We start from the raw sequence: 21,331 nt of genomic DNA, 5'->3' as shown, positions 1-21,331 counted from the left end.
AGGGGGCTTAATAAGATAGGAAAGCTTAGGGAGATTAGCCCCCGTCTCCTAGAGCTTCGTCCTGAGATTTGCATTCTCATTGAGAGTCGTGTTAAGAATAATAAAGTCGGTGATGTTAGAAATAAACTCAATCTCCATGGCAAGGTTATAGATAATTACTCTAATCATAGTAATGGTGGACTTTGGATTATTTGGAATGATGGGCTGGTTGACCTTAGAGTCATTAGAAGTAGCAGCCAGCATATTCATTGTGGCATCTATGATACCAATGGAAACTTCATATATTGACTCACAGCTGTTATGCTCATAACCAATTAGAGTTTTGAAGGATATTATGGAATAATCTTGAGAGCCTTCATAGATCACAACAGGGCCCGTGGTGTGTTATTGGAGACTACAATAATGTGCTTACTGCACAGGATCGTATTGGTGGTAACTTGGTCTCTGAGGCTGAGTATGAGGATCTCCATAATATGATGAATGTCACTGGGCTTGGGGAGATGGATAGTAGTGGGGATTTCTTTACTTGGTTTAACAATCAGAGCAGAAACCCTATATACTTTCGTATAGATAGGATCCTTGCTAATGTTGAGTGGTTCCAGCAGAATAGTGATGCCACATTACACATTCTGCCTCCTAGTATATCTGATCATGCCCTGCTCCACTTATCTATGCAAAAGACTAGGCCCCAACGCAGAATCTTTAGATTCAGTAATCACCCGATTGAGATAAAGGGGGTATGATGTTGTTGTGAAAGAGAACTGGAATAAGCCTGCTAGAGGGAGACCAATGATTGTTCTTTGGTACAAATTACAAAGGCTCAAATATGCCTTAAGGACCCTGCATAAACCTGCTAATGACATAAAGCTGAATTTGGCCAAAAGTAGGAATGAACTTTCTACTGCTCAAGCCAACTTGATGCAGAATAAAATGGATAGATATCACATAGAGAAGGTTAAGAAACTCACTTAAGAGGTTATCAAATGGAATCTAATGGAGGAAAACATGTTGATGCAAAGATCTAAAATCAATTGGTTGAGGAAGGGAGATGAGAGCTCTGTTTTTTTCTATGCTTATCTCAAATCTAAACAGCAAACCAAGAGTATCACCTTATTAAAGAAATCTGATGGCTCTTGTATCACTCAACAAAAGAATATTGAGCAGGAAGTTATTGATTTCTATGGTAGCCTTATGAGAATTGATAGTCCTAATCTGACCCAGATTGATATAGAAGCTATGAGGAAACGTAAACAAGTTAGTTGGGAGCAAAGGGAGTTTCTTCAAAGTCATGTTACTGTTCAGGAAATTGAAAGAGCCTTAAAAAGGATTGGTGATTTGAAGAGCCCTGTAATTGATGGATATGGGGATAAATTCTTTAAATCTAGTTGGCATATCATAAAGGATGATGTTGTGGCTGCCATCCATGATTTTTTTGAACAAGGTGTGTTGCATAGTCAGTTCAACAAAACTGTTGTGACCCTCATTCCTAAGAATTCTACTGCCAGTAGCATTAAGGAGTACAGACCCATAGTAGGCTGCGCCATATTTTACAAGATTATTGCTAAGATCCTCACTGATAGATTGGGCAAGGTGTTGAAGAGTGTGATCAATCAATGTCAGGCTGCCTTTGTTCCTGGTCAGCACGTACACAACCACATCATGCTAGCCTATGAGCTTACTGAGGAATATGGTAGAAAGCATGGGACTCCTAGATGCATGATGCAATTGGACCTCCAAAAAGCATATGATATGGTGGATTGGAAGGCCCTTCAACTTATCATGAGGGAGATAGGGATTCCTAGCCAGTTTGTTAAATGGACCATGGCCACTGTTACCACTGTGACTTATGTTATCAATGTTAATGGTGAATTGACTGATACTATGTCTGCTTGTAGAGGAATAAGGCAAGGGGATCCCATACCCCCCTTGCTTTTTGTCTTGATGATGGAGTACTTAAATAGATTATTGGTTAAAATGCAGCTGGACAAAAACTTCAACTTCCATGCAAAGTGTGAGAAATTAGGGCTCTCCAATCTCACATTTGCTAATGATGTTCTTTTGTTTTGCAGGGGTGATACCACTTCAGTTGATATGCTTTTATCTACTGTAAAATTCTTTTCCTTATCTACAGGATTGGTGATGAACCCTCACAAATGCAAACTGTTTTATGGTGGAGTGGATGATACAACTAAAGAAACTATCAAGAATCTGAGTGGCTTTTAAGAAGGGCAGTTCCCAGTTAAATATCTTGGTGTTCCTCTGGCTTCTGAAAGACTTAACATCATTCATTATCTCCCTCTTATTGAAAAGATTGTTGGTAAGATTAGGCACTGGACCTCCAAATTACTCAGTTATGCAGGTAGGATTCAGCTCATTCAGAGCATTGCTTTTGCTATAACTCAGTATTGGCTCCAATGTTTCCCTTTGCCCAAGTATGTTATTGCCAAGATTGAGGCTATTTGCAGAACATTTTTGTGGACTGGTAAGCATGAGAATAGCAGGAAAAGTCCAGTTGATTGGCATTCAGTTTGTAGACCTAAGTGTAATGGAGGTCTTAACATTATAAACCTCACTATTTGGAATCAGGTTACCATGTTAAAATGTCTCTGAAACATTGTTAGGAAGGCTGATAATTTGTGGGTTATGTGGGTCCACATATACTATCTTAAGGGAGCTCAAGTTCTGGATATTGTGGCTAGTAATTCTTGGTCCTTGATGTTCCAGGCTATCATGAAACAGAGAGAGGATATATCCAAGATTCAGCAGACTTGGAACACTATGCTGGGCAGACAGAAATTTGCTATGAAGCAAGTTTATGATGCTTTAGTGGAAGATTTACCTAGGGTTCCTTGGAGATATCTGATGCACCATAATCCTGCTAGACCTTGTGCCTTAATTTGTGTTTGGCTGTTGTGTCATGGGAGACTTCCCACAAAGGACAGACTCATTAGGTTTGATTTGATACAGGATTCAATTTGTAACCTTTGTGATCGTGAGCCTGAGACAATGCACCATATCTTTTTTCTTTGCAGGATCACAAGAGATATTTGGTGTCACATTCTGAACTGGATTGAGCTCAACCATGTTCCTCAGGATTGGGTGACTGAACAAGATTGGATTATTGAGAATACGAAAAAGAAGGGTTGGAAGGCCAGGCTGTTGAAACTCGTGTTCACTGAGGCGGTTTATGGGATATGACAACTTCGAAATGCTACTATTTTTTATTCTCAGAATAGGTTTAATACTGTTGATAGGATTATTTGATAGTATTATATATAGAGGTTGGAAAGATAAATACCTTAGAGAGCATATTGCTAGGCTTATGGCTTAACTACTTAGTCTAGATTTTCTTTGTCTTGCTGGGGCTGCTGGACCCATGGGGGTCGCTTGTTTGAAGTGTTTTTGAATTAATAAAGTTCATTTTAATTCAAAAAAAAAATTTATTTTTAGATTCATTCAATGATTAATGTATCAATAATTGTCTTTATTATAAGAAAAAGTCTCATTTTTATATTCATTCAATGATTAATGTATCAATAATTAATGTATCTGATTCATATATTGGCCAAATACATTAAATATTCCATAAATTTAAAAAGTGGATTTTCTTTTTATAATAAAGACTACGACTATAGGGAGTAATATGAAGACTTCTTGCAACTCCTGTACTTTTCTTAAGTGGCAAACAAATCCCCATTTTTTCCGTGAAATTGCTGTTCTAAGATCAAGGGTTGATTGTTCTTAAACTTCTGTCTTTCTTTTTGTTGTTTTTTGTTAAGAAAAAGAAGCTGGACGATAAAATAACCAAACTCAGTCAAAATTTAAGTACCAACAGTAGTGACAACAGTAGTTGGCAGTGCAAACTTAAAAACAGACATAAAATTATAAGTTTCAAAGCCACCATACATCTTAAGGTTAAGCATTAAACCCATGCACATGTACACTACCAAACTGAACATCCAGAAATTTGGTCAATAGCGTAATATTTCATTGCATTTTCTATTGCATTACACCTATTAGCCACATTTTGAACTTCACCATCAAATGATGACATATCAAATAAAACAAAACAAAAAATGCTTTTTTGTTGCTACAGAATTCATTCCAGCATTAATTTTTTTCAATCAAACCAAACTGGGACAACTGGGCTCAAGACTGTTTCCTTGTTTAAGACCAGTTTAAACTTTAAAGTCTGAAAGTACTATAGTCCCCTCCTAGACCAGAAGATCCATACCCGTTGTAGGATTGTGATGGCAAGGAAGATGAGGGATAGGAAGAACTGTTCAAGTGGGAGTAAGAAGACCTCATTCCTGAATCTAACCGGCCGTAACTGCTAGCCATAGTTTCGTTGCGATTAGCTATGACTTCCTGAGACAGATAAAGACATTTTCATCAGCAAAAGTGACTTGATAATCTATTTTTTCGAACATTAATAATTCTCAATAAAAAACAACAGAAAAATGTAAGTTTTTTTCACATTCCTATGTTTCTACCTGAATCAATTGTTGTGCTGTTTGAACTTCAGAGGAGGTGCCTTTTATTTCCACAATGATTTCATCTGGCACTCTGCTCTCCTGCACAGTCAATATGGCACCACTAGTACGGCGAATGTAATCAATATTAGTCCCTTGAACGCCAATTATGTCCTCTGCATAGGAAAGTGGTATTTGCATTGTTTGTATTACCTGATAGGGGAAATAATAAATCAAAATGAATCACGAGGCCTAGAATTTGGATGACACGAAGTAAGACAATATTTGTCACAAATACATGACTATTTTTAAACAGTGGGCAATAGTATAAAAATGCTTACGGTAGTAACAATGGAAGCACTAGCACGATTAAATGCCGAAGAACGAAGACCAGAAATTGAAGAATCTTGTCCATATTGTGACATTGTTGAGGAAGAGAGCAATGAATCCAATTGACTTTCACGGTCTGCAAAGAAATAATCCCTTTTTGTTGAAGGAGGAATATCAGAAACAATGCTAGGTTGTGAAGCACTACGCAGTGACTGTTTCTCTGCCCAAGCATCTGTCTGGCGGTCTTGTGAGATTGTTGCATTGCACTTAAACAAAAAAACAAAGGATTTGCATACCTTAGTGTCGAGAATATGTACAGTAAAATCAGAAAAAGATGGCTTCCCCACTTAGATAAAAAACGGTTAAATATCGAACTTACAGTTTTCTCAAATAGGGGAGGAACGCTATGATCAACCAAAAACTTCCTCAGGTGCCCAACTACTGCTTCCAGACCTTTTAGGACCTTTAAGGTTTCTCCATGCAGTTCCACAATCCTCTCATCGGCACCAACATACGATGGAAGATCCTCTGTCAGAAAAACGAGTATTTCATCAGAACTTCTTCGATCATTGAACCCAAAAAATAAATGAAGTACAAATAACAATCCAGCCGATGTGGATCAAGCAACACCCTAATGGTCTTTCCTGTATTGATTCAAAGACAAACCGTTTTCCCCTATATCTCATTATATGGTTTGTCCTTTAGTTTCTCTTGATCTCCCTCTAACTCTAACTATTGAATAACCCCCATTACCTCCACTAGCCAATCCCCCCTAACTAGTGTTTTTTACCGGTCTTTTCCAATCATGCCGGAACCACCTAAGACAATAATACTCCCCCGTTTTTCCTACAAAGATAGAACAGCCCTAATTTTCTCTCTAATGATTGCATGCCTAATCTTATCTTGTCTCATATAACTACTCAATATTAACATAAAAAAAATTTAAATTCATTCTCCCAAGGAAAATAAAAAACAAGGACAAAACTATTAGGAAGATGATTTTTTTTAGTGAGTTTGTCATTAATGTGAGCAATGATGTATTGACCCTGGAATTTCCAGTTTTAAGGGGAAAGATCACATTACACATTGTCATTTAAACTCGTTGTACAAAATAAGCTTATTTTGGAAGAGTCTTGCCTGATTTCTTGATTTCCATTCAAATTGAAGTCCACACACAACTTAGGCTCAAAAGAGAGGCAATTGATAAACACGTCAAACTATAATGGTCAGCATTTGGTCTTACAAAACTAACATCACAAATGCTCAAAAAATTTGTGTAGCAGAGGGAAAACTTCAACGCACCCAAGTACTCGGCCTCTACATACTATATAAAGCAATGGGAAGACAAAAAGCTCCCTCATTTCAATTATATTCCATAGAAATCAAGATAAATCAAACACCAGAGGCTGAAGATATATTTCAGAACACGTGATAAAACATTAGTCAATTTGAATAAAAAACACGCAGTTGCTATCAAACATACCTCCAGATAAAACTCTAACAGAAGCACCGGTATTTTCTTGTATAGTTTTAATCGAAGAACCCTGCTTTCCTATCAAATTGATAGCTTGTGTTGAGGCCACCAATAAACGGATTGAACAAAATGCAACTCCTGCAACTTCTGATGCTGCATTATTGTCATCAGTTGCACTTAATCCGGAGACACGTTTAAAAATCTTTATTACAGCATCCATTGCAGGAGAAAAAGGCGCCTCCAAATCTTCCTTCCCCGATATAAGCACCTAAAGTCAAAGTTTACACCATTTTCAAAACTGAATTGGACAAGATATACAAATCAAAGTATTATCCCGTATAACTAAACTATATATTTACTTTGGCAATTTTCTAATTACAATGATAGGTGCAAGCTATGCATATATTACGAGCGAAATTCAGCGACATTTTTTCATCAAGTCATATAAATCCTACAAAGAAACTCCACTAGTATAAAAACAAAGCTAAAATGAAAGCAAATTGAAAATCAAATTACATCACCATCGCCAATATAAGCATTAAATAAAAGTAAGATGAGAAAATTAAACCATTAGGTGAAGCTAAATATGGAATGTGTATATCCGATCTCTATTGGGTAGGGATTGTAGCCCGCCCCGAACTTTTGATATCCCGACAAAGGGAAGTCGGATGAGGTCAAGTTATCAAGCCAAGCCTATTCTTCCGGCCCAAAATTGACAAGACGAGAATAATCAAATTAGGAGGCCCAAGGCATTCCGGTCTCTCACCCGATCTCCCACCAAAAGCATTTCGCTCTTCTAGACCTCATGCATGAACAACTGTGTATAATCCGGTCTTCTCCTCGTAAAGCATCTCGCCCTTACAAGCTTCATGCTTGAGGGTATGTGTACAATCCAGTCTTTCCCCATAAAGCATCTCACCCTTACAGGTCTCATACTTGAGGGACTATGTACAATCGGATATTTCCCCACAAAGCATCTCACCTTTGCAATCCCTCATGCTTGAGGGACTATGTACAATCGAATATTTCCCCACAAAGCATCTTACCTTTGCAAACCTCATGCTTGAGAGATTGTGTACAATCCGGTAGTTTGGGCCGGATCTAAACCCGAACTCAGAAGAACTCACCCTGATTTCTAAGACTAGCAAACGGCCTAGCTAGGCAAACTAATGGGCCAAGTCAATCAGGCCAGCCCATAACCAACATGAAGGGGATATTCAAATTAGAGAGCGAGGGACAACGCGTTTATGAGCGAATTAGGGACATGGCTAATAATTTGGCAATTAAGACACCATTAAGACCTATCAAAAGGAGACAATCTTGTTAAATGGTCTTTACGGGTCTTTAAATATGAAGCAGACCATAACCACTTTAAAAAGAATGCAGTAACAGAGAAAAGGACATATACACTTTTGATACGACTCAAACTCATACTTGCGACTCTAACCGGCTCCGTAATGCTAGAGCTATCAATTAGTTTACCTTACGTGCACATGAAGTGATCTTAACAAAGCAAAGGGGAAATAAAACCCTAACAAGAGAGTAATGGAATGCAAGACTTACAATTTCATCAACAATAAGATTTAAAGCATTTTCAAAACTTAATCAAACAAAAAATACCCAAATAATAGTAACATTTTCATGTAACTAAAATACATATTCACTTTGGCAATTGACTAGCTACATATGAAGTGAACTTAACAAAAGTAAATGGTGAAAAAAAACCCTAAAAAATATTAACAAAAGGGAAGAAGGACTCACAATTCGATCAGGAGTACCGAGTGGAGCATCGAGAACACGAATCCGAGCACGAGTCTCTTCGCAAGTCTTCTTGATAAGCTCCCCTTTGCGGCCGATTATGATCCCGACTTTAAGAACCGGCACAATCAGCCGGAAAACGCAATGACCTGGCCAACCCGGCCATTTCTTCTCTTCGGAATCTGTTTCCTCGGTTGCCGGGGGGTTGACGGCGTCCGGAATTGGTTCGACTGGTGGTTGCAATTGTAAAGTTCCGTTCGGGATTAGGTCGGCGGTGGCCATAGTTACCGGAAAAGGAAAAATGTTTAGAGAGAAGTTGAATAGTCTCTGGGGAATTGAAATAACCTTAAATTTAACCTTGCGAGTAATGTAATGACGTTGTTGTATGTCGTAAACAAAGTACACAAGTTATTATAGGTAGGTCATGGAAGATGTTTTCACTACGGTGAAATCTTGCTTTTACTGCTACTGCTGGTAACAATCAATTAGTGTGAAAATTACAAATAAATAAAAAATCAATTTTAACCTTATTAGTATTTTGGAGAAAACTTACCCTTAAGTAGGGGTGGGAATAGGCTAAGTCGAGCTAGGCTTTGCCAAGCTTGAGTCTGGCCTGCTATAATATTCAAAGCCTAAGCCTGGCCTGTAGCCTATCATAGGCTTATTTTTTTGGCCTGGGACTGGCCTTTTTGAAGGCCTGATTGGCCTATTAGCCTACTTAAAAGCCTATTTCATTTGAACATTTGTAAATAAGTCATTCAACTCGTCTTTATATAGACTAACAAATTAAAAGATCAATGAGATTAAATGTTTGTTTGCATTAGTTTATTTGAGTTTACCTAGTAGCATAAATTTTGTGATATTATTTGTTTGAGATAACTTATCGAAACAACTTATGACGTTGTTCATAAGATTCTTTTCATCTAATTTTCATAATTTCTTCAAGATAACTAAAATTTATTTTTATATTCTTAATTCAAAGTAAAAACTATAATATAATAATAATAAAATTATTCATATGTATTTAAATAGGCTGGCCTCTTAGGCTTAAAAGGCTTTTTATGTGGCATGTGGCCTAGCTTTTTTAGCTAAATAGGCTTATAAAAAAACCTAGGTCTTTTCTATTTATCTAAAAGGCCTGGCCTGACCTAGGCCTATGTAGGCTGGGCCGTAGGCCCCTGTTAGTCGGCCTGGTCTATTCCCACCCCTACCCTTAAGTCTATTAGCGCCTTATTAGTATTTTCGAGAAAACTTACCCTTAAGTCTATTTTGCTAATAAAAATATGAGAAGTGTATTTTAAAATTATTTAATAAGTGAAAATATTGTCTTATTTTTATTGAGAAATAGTATAAATTACATTTAAGAAATTGTATGTTAAGTATTCTCCTTAGTATATAAAAGGCTATGCATTTCTTCTCCTTTGGGTTTTGAAAAAGTAATTATCATTGAATTTTGCATCGAATAAATTTAAAATCTTTGGTATGATAGGTAATTATATTATTATTATTATTATTTTGAGAGTGCGGCATTTTTAATATAAATTTGCTTCATTTGAAAATAATGACCGGGAAATTTTATCTCTATTTCGTGTTCGCGGCATATTTTGATATAAATTTGATTCGGATGAATCACGATCGAGAAATTCTATAACTGGTAAAGTTTTATTTTTATTTCAAATTCGTGACACATTTTGATATAAATTTGATATAGGCTGAATAACGATTGGAAAATTTTATAACTATTTCGAAATTGCAACACATTTTGATACAAACTCGAATAAGCTAAATAATGGTAGGGAAGTTCTATTATAATTTTGAAATCACGACACATTTTTATACGAATTTAACGAATCTTAATAGGGACATGGTCGCTTCCCATTGATGATGGTTCTACACCATTTTCTATATAAGGGCATATGCTTCGTCGATATCCTTATTCATAAGTACCCCACCCGCAACTGCGTCAATTATCATTCTCGTAAAATAGAGAAGACCATTATAAAAAATATGGATTGTTAACCATTTCTCAAGTCCATAATAAAAGAGAAGCCTTATTGTTTCCTTAAACCATTCTCAAGCTTCGTAGAGCAATTTCCCGTTACTTTGTTTAAAGCTAGTTATTTGATTTCTAAGCTGGGTAGTTTTGCTCATCGAGAAATATCAAGATTGACGAGAAGTATCGAGATAGGAATATAACTTTCAGCTAATTCCATGTCGTAATGGAATTAGAGGGTAGGGACGGTAGTCCTGTCTTGTCTATGTCCCTTAGGGAAAATGGGAAAAGTATTAATCAGATTGCTTCTTGGCCAATTTTATAGTGTCGCATAATTTGATAAAAAAAAATAGATAGATGTAAATTCAGGCCATCTATTGATGAAACAAATAAATGGTTCTATTATACAATGGATAGAATAGACGGTTTCAGTTTCAAATTATTTGCATCCACGGTCGTACTCATAATACTGGTATGAGGTTCCTCGTTCGTAGGGGTTGCGTAGTCCTAAAGAGAGTCATTGGGTCCAGTCATCTCTAAATGTAGTTATGGCTTTTGTGCAAATATCGTTTGATTTCTTCAATCAACTTAGCGAGATTTCAAAGACTTTAGGTTCTTCGCATTCAACCAGATTAAAACAAAAAATTGATCGATAAAATACAAATAAAATTAAAGCAGTAAGGTGTCTTAGTCTAATAGGTAAAATCGGGAAGATTCGATATCAAAGAAATCATTAGAAACGGTGCCAAAAGTGTGATAGGCCGCAAGCACACAGTAAAATCATGTGTAGCAGGTTTAGTGATAAAGGAAGTTCTCAACAACATATACTTAAATATGTCTTGATGATGACATTTAACAACTAAAGTGCAAGCATAGAAAAAATGATTAAAGATGCAATCAGACTAAGCTACTAAGTAAGAGTTTAGTGCACACTACAAATGTCCTCTTATGATGGAACCAAAAAATAATACATCTCAAGCACCATCTTTAAGAATTCAAGAAATTAAATGTATGACTAAATTATTTGACAAGTATTGAAATTTTAGAGCGAGAAAGAGAGTAAGTGTAAAAGCTCGCCAAGTAATGTTTGAGTGATCTGAATGTTGTAAAAAAACAAAAGCTTTTTCGTAAAGTTATATGGATAGTCACACACGCATGTATACACACACACTAAAAACAAGTTTAAAAACTTATTTCTATAAAAAAATTCTAAAATGTTTTGAAGTCGTGTCAGTTGAATTGGGAGTAGTCAAAAAAGTTATGGACAATTTTTTTTGTATTGACTAATCGAATAACAATTATACCCAATCAATTAGGTTAGTGCAAAAATACGCCTAAATGGTTAGGACATTATCTTAATGAATGTCAATGTATTTATGTCTTTTCTTTCCTTTTAAAATCTTCTAAATGTTTATTTTTAGGCCAATCAATTGATTGGAGCATGATGACAATCAATTGGCTCATTAATTTTGGCCCCAAAATTTTTCTTTTTTTTGTCAACCTCTAACTTATAAATAGAGGTTCATTCCCTCATTTTTTTCACATCCAAAATCACGAGCTCTCATATCTCACTTCTTACACACTCTCTCTAAAAATATTTCCCTAACTTTCTCTCACTTAGAAATTAGCTGTAGTGCTTTTAGGAAATATACTTTTGTTTGGTGATGAATTTTTTATTTTGGAAAGGTATAATTGTAAATTCACCAAAGATTGTTATCTTGGTTGAATAATTCATTCATTAGGAATTTTTTGTTTGAATTTAAAGCTAAATCCATTTAAAAGCTTCAGTTTTGGGGTTTTAGATTTTAAGTCCTAGGTTCGAAAGCTTAGCTCAGTTTAAAAACTTAGTTCGGTTCAAAATCTGCTCGGATCAAAATTCTGGTTCGGTTTGTGAGCTCATCTCGATATAACAGCTCTCATTCGTTTGAGATAAGTTTGTTTAAAATCTCGATTTAGTTTGGGGACTAACCGCTTCAAGTTATTGTTTTGAAGGAAGACTAACCATATATCTCTGGTGTTTGCTGTTTGGTTAGAAGTTACTGTAAAACTTCATTTTTTCTTGTATAAGAGCGTTCAAGAGTTCAACATATTAAAACTCTTAAGTTTTAATGGATACTCTCAAGATCAAATTTTGGGGACAGGACTAAGTCTTCTTGACTGAACCTGTATAATTCCTGATGTTGTTTCTCTTCCTTTAACTTTTACTTTCTGCAACTTAAATTTTCGTTGCTAAATTATAAAACATTTTCAAAATGTTTTTAAACTCTCATAATAATTGTAAATGTTTTTCAAACTACCATTTTTCTAAAACACACAATTCACCCCTCCCATGTGTGGAGTCGCATGTCTAACAAGTGGCATTCGAGCCTAATTCATGTTTAAAAATTAATAGTTTCAGGAGGAAGATGACTTCTAACACAATTTTAAACAAGAGCTCTTTCCTAAACACGCATCCACCATTTAATGGTGTTAGGTTTGAAATATGAAAAGCTGAATTTAAAATCTTTATCCAAAGTATTAATAGTAAATTATGGAAAACTATAATCATTGGTCAGTTTATCCCTACTCACCAAAAAGATGGAGAAGTGGTAGAAAAACTTGATTCTCTTTAGATTGTAAAAGAAAAGGGAAATTTTGAAATTGATTTCAAAATCAAGAATTTACTCGTAATGTCCATAGATGATAGTAAATTTTTTTATGTTCATAATTGCAAAACCGCCAAGAAAATATGAGATACTCTTGAAATAAGAGTTTCCCCAAGTATCGGACAAGAGAAAATGAGCGCACGAGGTGAAAAAGATGAAGAATGCCTTCATAAGATTTTTTCAAAATTTAAAAATATTAGAAATTATAATATAACGTTTTTCACTAATCAATGTCTAAGAATTAAATGTGGGAACCTAATCCAATTTTTAAATCAAAAGATTGAAATGATCATAAATATCAAGAAAAATCAAAGGAGGAAATAATAGAGAAATTGAACGAAATAGTTTAATTAATTAAAGATGAAGAAGCAAACTCAAAGACCGAAGAATCATCTACTTCATCAAACTCCTACTAACTCGCCACCGGCTTCCTTCGAAATAACATACTCAGTAATTGATGGTCCTTGAAAGATTCAACATCGAATGAAAGAACCTCATTTATGATAGGATATAAAAAAGAAGCATCTTCTAGTGGAATCTTCGAAAGTAGAAAAAGAAAAGAGAAAATCAACCTCAGGGAGAACCATAGAAGAATATTCTTCGACGAAGAAGATGAAGTTTGCTTGAGAGCATCCTACGAAGAAGATGATTATAAGGTGACAAAACCATCCTACAAACCTTCAAGTTTTGCCACACGACCGACTAAGGCCGCAGGAGACCCATACAGGTTCACCTCCTCCAAGAAAGGAGACCCATACAGGTTCACCTCCTCCAAGAAAGGAGACATTTGGTTCCGACATTGGCGCATCCTAGAAGACTCCATTTCAAAGCTAGCAACCTTTGCCTCAACGAGTCCATAACAAGCCTTCAGAGACCTGACTTTTAGAGAAGAAGCACCAAGGTCCATAAGTTCCTCATGATCGACCACAAATTTAGTCATGAGGGAGGCCACGTGCAGCAATTGGAAGGCTGATTTTGCCAACAAGTCAGATTTGCCTATCTTGGAAAGTTTGCGCACTTGGGCATAATCCTCGGCAGATACACAATCCTTTATCTCCTGTATAAGGCATCCGACCAGTTAGCACTGGGGGAAATTAGAGGACAGGACTCCTAACACTTTCTGCCAAGTGGATAGTAGGAGAAAACCCATACTACTTTGACCTTTTAGCAAGACTTCCCTGGATAATCGTCTTACTACAGTCCTTTTTGGCCCCAACCAAAGCAACTTTATCAAGATTCTTCTTGCTTCGGTCCTTTGAGGGCATTTGAGTAATCACGGGAATCCCACCTATAGGAGAAAGGCCTTCGACACCTTGAGTAGGCATAACACAAATTATTGTAACACCTCAAACTCAATTAAATTATTTAATTGAATTTAGTTGCATGTTATTTCATTAGAGTGATTTTATAGGTTGAGATAAAATTTACGAACCATTATGAGTCACTTTGTTACTACAATTTTTATGATAAACGTTTTTGTATTAAGTGATTCTCATCAATCAACAATTTTGGATGCATAATAATCGTTAATTTGTTAATTAAAAGTTTAGCATGAGACAAAATATTTATATGTTACATGTAAAAGATTGGTGGAGAATGCCAAATATGAATTTAATTTGATTTCAAATGAATATCCTAACAATGTCTAACTTTTTGCGTAACAGATTAAAACCTTTTTACAATCTAAAACAGTTGCACAAATGATAAAATTAGAGATAGTATTTGTTAATAGTTAAAAATTTTGTTGTAGTTATTTTAAAACTCTACATCTAGGATCAATTTTGAAAGAAAGATCAACCAACCCAACAGCGTCATCCTCATTAAGATCAGCACCTTACAAATCAAAATCGGTCATTTTCCTTGTAAGAACCCAATTAACAAGTGCCTTTTGTCTATTCTCAGTGTTTAGTTAAGCCATGTAGAGGAAAAACTAAGTAAGCAAATAGTACCTGTTAATATCCAAAACACTGGAAATATTCTTTTAGCTTGAGTGGAGAAACTTTTATCTGCATAACCAAGAGTGGTAATTGTTGAACAAACATAGCACAAAGCATCAATAACATCCAGTTTCTCTACAGTGACCAAGAAGATTGTCCCCGTAAAAACGAGAAGCAAAAGGTAAAAGACCCAATAAATTTGTATCTTGTTTTATTGGTCTCAGGATCCTTTAAAATTTCGCTCTGACAAACTTTTTGGTGCGCATGTGCATGGCTTTAATTAACAAAACTTCACATTTCTCAACCAAGTAATCTGCTGCTTTGCTTAGGATTAGTCCCATCTTCGCCATTCTAGAGAAAACAAAAGTGCGAGCGAGTAGTTTTGTAAGGTCGCTATTGGGAACAATGTCACCGTTGAGGAATCTATCCCCTTGTCACAATTGTAAAGTATAGGGCATAAAGGAATCTATCAGTTTTCATTACCTTAATCTGGTTCCTGACAACGCAGAAGAATGATGTTTCTACGCCTAAATAGACAATATATAGCAACTTTTCTAAAGCTTGAATGTAGATTCCCAAACATGGACTCAGAAAGGAGAATTGATTCATTGCCGTTTGTCACCAGATGAGCATGTCAAGAACGGAGGAGCTTTATTTGGTTTAGCCGTCCTTTAGCCTTTTGAGCTGCAGTAATGCTATGATCTCAATAGCAATGGCTCATTAATATTGTTGTAGGCCATGAAGATAAATTTAGAAAACAAGAATATATAACCTGATTCAAACACAAAGCAGTCCAATCTAGTTGTGTCAACGAAATAATAATGGACAGTATATGCATAGCATGTTCCAAGTTTCCAACAGAGACAAAAGACTTGAAAGTATTAAAAGTAAGGAGTATATAACAAATTCATCAAAGAGCTTAAAAAAAAATAACTAAGGATACTCAAACATATACTGTTAGGCACTAGTGATGAATCATAGTTCTGCTTCCAATTGAATATACCAAACACAAATACATCATTTGAATCACCATCATATAAGCCATGTGGATATCCTTAATTCCTTCCATGTATTGAATTGAAGAAAAGGAATACTAACTGCATCCAATTCTTTAAGCTTATTCTTTCGGATTCTAAATATAGTTATAAATATTAGAAAAAGTTGGATCAACAAAAATTGATGTGACAACTTTTGTTATCCAACTTTTTCTTATATTTAGGACTAGAAGGAGTAAAGCAGGACAATGACTTTGTAAGCACAATAACTATTTGCAAAAAAATTGATCAAAGGGAAAATTATCATAAATTAAGGTGACACTTAAGATTGTTTGACAAATGTATTAAGGGAATATGAACTTCATAAGTTCCAAATTCAGATTCTTAATCTGAAAGTTATTGGAATAAATTAAGCATTAAGTGTAGCATAAGCATAAAAGCACAATCAAAATCTAGATGCAAGAAAAGAGAAAACCATATATATCATAAATCAAACATGACTAATCAACAAGAACTTCCCATTTGCAAATCACCACTGAATTTCCTTGCCTCTCAGCTCATAATACTCAATTCCTAAATTCAAACCTTATAAAGGATAATAGCAACAGCCCATAACCCATTTTACAAAACAAACTAACAAACAGAAAGGGAATTCAAATACAACAATAAGTAAGCAGTAATTAACAGTTCCCATTAAGGACGTGAATTTTATTTTACACCTTTCAAGTGATTGTAGTGCTGCTGAGAAGATGAATGTTGGTGCATCTTTTCAGAAAGGTTCTGAATCTGATTCAGAGGAACTTTGAGGATCCATGTGTTCTAATTTTATCTATACGTAATTAATTATTAAGAATTCATTTCCGCATTAAAGAGAATTAGTTTATTTTGTTAAAAAGATATACATTCATAGATACTTTTTATTTATCAGTTGTTTCGGTCGGTTCTCAAGTCTCAACTATATTTCCGACAGTTTCCTGTTAAAAAAACTGTATCCCAGAGTTGGAGTGAAAACGACATGATTTCGGACAAAATGTTTTATTTTATATATTTTTCTTGTTGTTAAACCATTATTACCATATCCTAATTGTTCCTGAAAAAGCATTTGTCACTTGAATACATAATTGAATTTAAACTGAAAACAGCATTTCACAAAATTTCTTTTGCATCAAATATTACACACCAGTGCACATCCTTATTATCAAATAAACCTAATGCATATCTAAACCCAGTTAAGATCCCAATCTCATACCAGGCTCCACTTGGTTTTCTGTTAAATGACATTTGATAATTTAAATTTGTTTTCAAATGCGGCTTGTGCTCTACCGAAATTTGAGTCATCTATCTTCGGCAACCAATTGTTTCCGCACATCACATTATACTACTTGTATTAATCAGTATGGTCAATGGAAGATGTTTTTTAACCGGTAACTCATGTGAATTGGTGAACTGTGACTTAACTTTTGCGGGATAAAATTTGTTGATTAAATTATGTATGAAATTGAATAATTATCCCATGGGAAAGCATTCATTAAGTGTCAATTACAAAATACAAGCAAGAATTGAATCAATATTATTCCGCCGACCTTCAATGACTATTGACTACACATTTTTTATATTATGTGATACACAAAACAATATGAGAAATACGAAGCACAGACACTCGAACACGACAACAGTATTAATTTAACAAAATAATTAAATTAAGCGTAATCACAAGCGTCGATATCGGACGGACACGCTTTTTTTTTAGAGGTGTCGGTGCTACATAGATGAATAAACCAAACATCAAACTATAAATATAGATATTGACGACCAAATAAACCATAAACATTTACATATCATTGTGTTGGGTGATAGAAACCTAAATATTCCAACAAAATGAATTTTAATTCTCTCAATGAAGACATCACCCAATGCAACTTATAACCTTAGGTAGTTCATTTGGAAAACATCAAACTTACATATTGTTTGCATCTAATCTAAATCAACTGCAACATGTAATAATGTAAGCAACTTACGTATAGCTAACGATGAATGTTAAGCAAGTCCTTAGCTTCAGTCTGCTCCTCCATGAGAACATCACTAACATACTTATTCAACAAATCCGTCTTCTTCTTCTGCAACACCATCTTCTCAATCTCCTTCTCATCCGGCAACGGCACATGAACAATGAATTCCCTCTCTTTCTCACCCAACCTCCTCATCTCCCTCTCCTTCATCCTCTCCTCCTCCACCACATCTTCCTCCTCCTCATGAAGTATCTCCCTAGCAGCAGTTGAAACCTCAGCAACCTCCCCACTCCGAACAGCCTTCCTAGCCTCCTTCTTTATCATATCAAGCCGTCGCCACTCCTCATCCGCTTCATCTCGCATAGCTTCCTCAGCAGGTTCCTCAAGGCGTTCAAGAATACCATCCTCATCATCACGGTAACCATAATAAGCCACATTGATCCGCTTATAGATATCATATCGAGTCCTCCGCTTCCGTAGCTCCGGTGGTTTCTCAAACAACTCGCGCACACCGGGGAGTTTCTTCGCCGCACCGAAATACCGATATCCTGGACCACGGCCGCTAGGGTTTGGAACATCCACAATATTTCCATCGAGGTCAGTCATTTTAGCCGAATGTCGAGCGTAATTCGGACCGCCGAGTTCGACAATTCGCCGCTCCCAATGAACCTTTTCGCGAATGAGTTTGTTGATTTCGTCGTTAAGGTCACGGAGACGGTGTTCGCCGAGACCTTCGTTTTGGATCTCGGCGACTTTGCGGCCGATCTCGCGCATAATCTGTTGACGCCATTTATCTGCTTCGTTAAGGTCGCGGCACTCGGAGGCGAGAAAAGGACGGCGTTCTTTTGGTTTCTTTTTCTCTTCTGCTTTCATGGTGATGAATCGGTTGAGCATCGATTGAGCTTTTTCTTCATTACGAGCCATGTTTGATTTCTTCTGGTTTTTCTGAATGGAATAGACCCTAACGTGGTAGTGAATGGAACCCTAATCCCTTTTGTTTTTGAATTATTAGAGTGGAATCAGAACGATGAAGTGTTGCTTGCTGAAGGAGAAAGGAAAGTGTTTTAACCAAGTTGTTGCTGGCGCTGCTTTACTTACCCTCCTTCTAACATTGGGCCGTGATTTGGGCCATAACCCATAACTCATGTATTTTATTTGGAGATTTTAGAGGAGTTAAAGATGTCACCCCGAAATTTTTCTTAATACTAAAAATATTTTTAAACAAAATATATTTTTCGAATGAAATTTTTGACACCTCCGATCAATAATATCTTCTGGTAGTTTATTTAAAATTTTCGTTACGTTAATTTTTTTAGAAATTTTAAAATTTACCATTCTGCATCTGCATCGGAAATTTTGTTCAATTAAAATTTTTGGAAATTTTTTTTTTAAATTGAATTACCAAAAAATCTAAAATTTGTGGTATTCCACTAAAATTTTCAAACAATTTCCGGTATTCTACTTACTATTTTCAAAGAATTTGTAGTATGCTATTCAAATTTTCGGTATCGTCCAAATTTTTTAAAATTTTCATTGAAAACATGAATTTGTGAAAATTTTGAGTAAAGTTATAATAGTCTTTTTATTAAATTTGGGGTGTGTCAAATATAACCTAGGGGTGACATGTAGAATCCTCGAGATTTTATCATGCAAACTCTCATGTTGACATGGCACTCACATAGACCCTATGCATTTATCATTTAACCTGGGGTGGCATGTAGAATCCTCGAGGTTTTATCATGCAAACTCCCATTTTGGACCAAAGAGGATAAAGAAAATGTGTCATATAGTATGCAAGCTAAAACTATTATCACTTTCACTCTTAGTATTAATGGTTTTTTTTTTTTTTTGTGTTTCTCACTATAATTCTGGAAAAGAAATATGGGTCACCCTTCAAGTTATCAATGAAGGTACAATTGTGGTTAAAAGGGCTAGAATGACCACATTGATCCATGCGTATGAATTGTTTAGAATGAAACTTGAGGAAAATATTTAGGACATGAAAAAACAATTTATTCATATTGCTAATCACTTAAGAGCTATGGGAAAAAATTTCTAAATGAATATTTAAGTAAAGTTGTTCTTAAATACCTAAACAGTAGTTAGAAACCTAAAGTCAATGCGGTTTCTTAATCTAAAGATTGGTCTTTTATGGATTTGATTATCTTGTTTGGAAAATGGTAGGAACATGAGATTGAACAAAATAGGCTGGCTGAAAAATGAATATGGTGACAATTGACAAGAAGAAGAAAATTATTGCACTAAAAGCCGAAGTAATCAAATATTTAGAAACTGATGAAAACATGAATCTATTAGTTCGAAATTTTAAGAAGTTGATGAAGCATGATAGGAAACCCAAAACCTTTCAACATAAACATGAAGAAAGTTCTTTGTTCATATCAACTTGTTTTCAATGTGAAAAAAAAATGTCACATAAGTCGAATTTCCCTCAAAATTAGAAGAAAGCTAAAAAAATTTAAAAGACTTAAAAATGAAACAAAGAAGGTGTGCATGTCTAGGGATGATAAAGATATGAACTCTTCAGACGAATAAGAAAAAAAGGAAGAAGTCAACACCCATCTTGTGTAAAAACCCGAAGACATTGAGGTAAATGTCCTAACTTCCTATTTATCTATCACGGAATGTACATCAGTTGTAAAAAGTTAGATAGTGAGTCAAGTAATTTAAATTAATTATTTTAGTCTCTAAGTCAAATATATTCTCTCTTAAAAATAAAATAGGCTTAATACATCATTTGGTTCTTTAACTTAATATCGAGTTTCACTTTCGTCTCTTATTTAATAAAGAGTTATTACCATTTTGCCCCTACCATATAGGTGACTTTTGGTTTACGACCCTTTAAATTTTTTTGTTGTAAAATTAACCTTACCAAATAAAGATTCTGCCGTTTTAGACTTTGCTAGAAAATTGGCGCATGTCATTTGCTTATGTGGCGCGCTGATTGTGTATTTTTTTTATTTTTTAGTTTTTTAAAATTCAAATATGTTGAAGTGGAATAATATTTTTTTTATTTTTAATTTCACGTAATATTTATTTTCTTTTTTATTTATTTTAATCTTATTAACTTATTATTAAAATTAAAAATTTCTAAAAATCCTAAAAATTATTGTCTCAAGTAGAACTTGAACTCAAGTCCTTTACCTCCTTTTTATCACCAAGGCCCTTATCACTAGGCTATAAAAATTTATTTGTCAATTTTCCAAATTATATATATATATATATATATATATATATATATATATATATAAATATATATATATATATATATATATATATATATATATATATATATATATATATATATATATATATATATATATATATATTAGTTATTACTTAGTTATTAATGGATTATTTTATTCAAATATATCTTCTTTAAAATTGTGAATTATTTAAATATACTTGTAATTTTAGTATATTCCTTGCATGTCATAGGGGGTCCAAGCAAATAAGTTGATGTTTATAATATCTTTGTCCACTAGCTTGTGTTCTTCTTCCCCGATAACAAAGGTGTTTATCTTTGTCACCTGGTGAGCTGAAGAGGACTTCCTTTAGGTCCTTCATGGGTGTGATCCTCTCATTATTCATGCCTAGTCTAGGATTCCAACTATCATTGTATACATTTAGGGGTGTTCGCGGTGCGGTTTGGGCGGTTTTGACGAAAAAAATCATCTGAACCGCAAGAGAAAAAATTATG

General features: G+C 34.9%; 2 protein-coding genes and 1 pseudogene across 2 annotated transcripts; all 3 read right to left on the bottom strand.

Annotated features, from left to right (window-relative positions):
• Positions 1-3,968: 3,968 nt before the first annotated feature.
• LOC131628746 (RNA-binding KH domain-containing protein PEPPER-like) lies at positions 3,969-8,433 on the bottom strand. The gene is made up of 6 exons (XM_058899574.1): positions 8,038-8,433; positions 6,286-6,544; positions 5,182-5,330; positions 4,814-5,068; positions 4,494-4,685; positions 3,969-4,368 (listed from the first exon to the last, which is right to left on the bottom strand). The coding sequence occupies exons 1-6, from the start codon at positions 8,314-8,316 to the stop codon at positions 4,186-4,188; spliced, it is 1,317 nt and encodes a 438-aa protein (XP_058755557.1). The 5' UTR covers positions 8,317-8,433; the 3' UTR covers positions 3,969-4,185.
• A 5,989-nt stretch (positions 8,434-14,422) lies between these two features.
• Positions 14,423-15,349, bottom strand: LOC131628757 (two-pore potassium channel 1-like; annotated as a pseudogene).
• Positions 14,460-18,729, bottom strand: LOC131628767 (uncharacterized). Its single transcript, XM_058899588.1, has 2 exons — positions 17,623-18,729; positions 14,460-15,381 (listed from the first exon to the last, which is right to left on the bottom strand). Exon 1 carries the CDS (start codon positions 18,535-18,537, stop codon positions 17,629-17,631), a length of 909 nt encoding a protein of 302 aa, XP_058755571.1. The 5' UTR covers positions 18,538-18,729; the 3' UTR covers positions 14,460-15,381; positions 17,623-17,628.
• Between the last annotated feature and the right edge of the window lie 2,602 nt (positions 18,730-21,331).

The sequence above is a fragment of the Vicia villosa genome, linkage group LG1, assembly GCF_029867415.1.
Source record: "Vicia villosa cultivar HV-30 ecotype Madison, WI linkage group LG1, Vvil1.0, whole genome shotgun sequence".
In the NCBI taxonomy this organism is placed as follows: Eukaryota; Viridiplantae; Streptophyta; class Magnoliopsida; order Fabales; family Fabaceae; genus Vicia; species Vicia villosa.
The sequence above is the reverse complement of the archived record's forward strand: the minus strand, read 5'-3'. Positions and strand labels throughout refer to the sequence as shown.

Bases quoted from the DNA above. Each gene is read 5' to 3' on its own strand.
- LOC131628767 (XM_058899588.1), bottom strand. From the start codon at position 18,537: ATGGCTCGTAATGAAGAAAAAGCTCAATCGATGCTCAACCGATTCATC.
- LOC131628746 (XM_058899574.1), bottom strand. From the start codon at position 8,316: ATGGCCACCGCCGACCTAATCCCGAACGGAACTTTACAATTGCAACCA. The intron at 5,331-6,285 runs GTATGTTTGATA...TTTTTCTGACAG, and splicing joins TGTTAGAGTTTTATCTGGAG to AGGATCTTCCATCGTATGTT. The intron at 4,369-4,493 runs GTAGAAACATAG...TATCTGTCTCAG, and splicing joins CAGCACAACAATTGATTCAG to GAAGTCATAGCTAATCGCAA.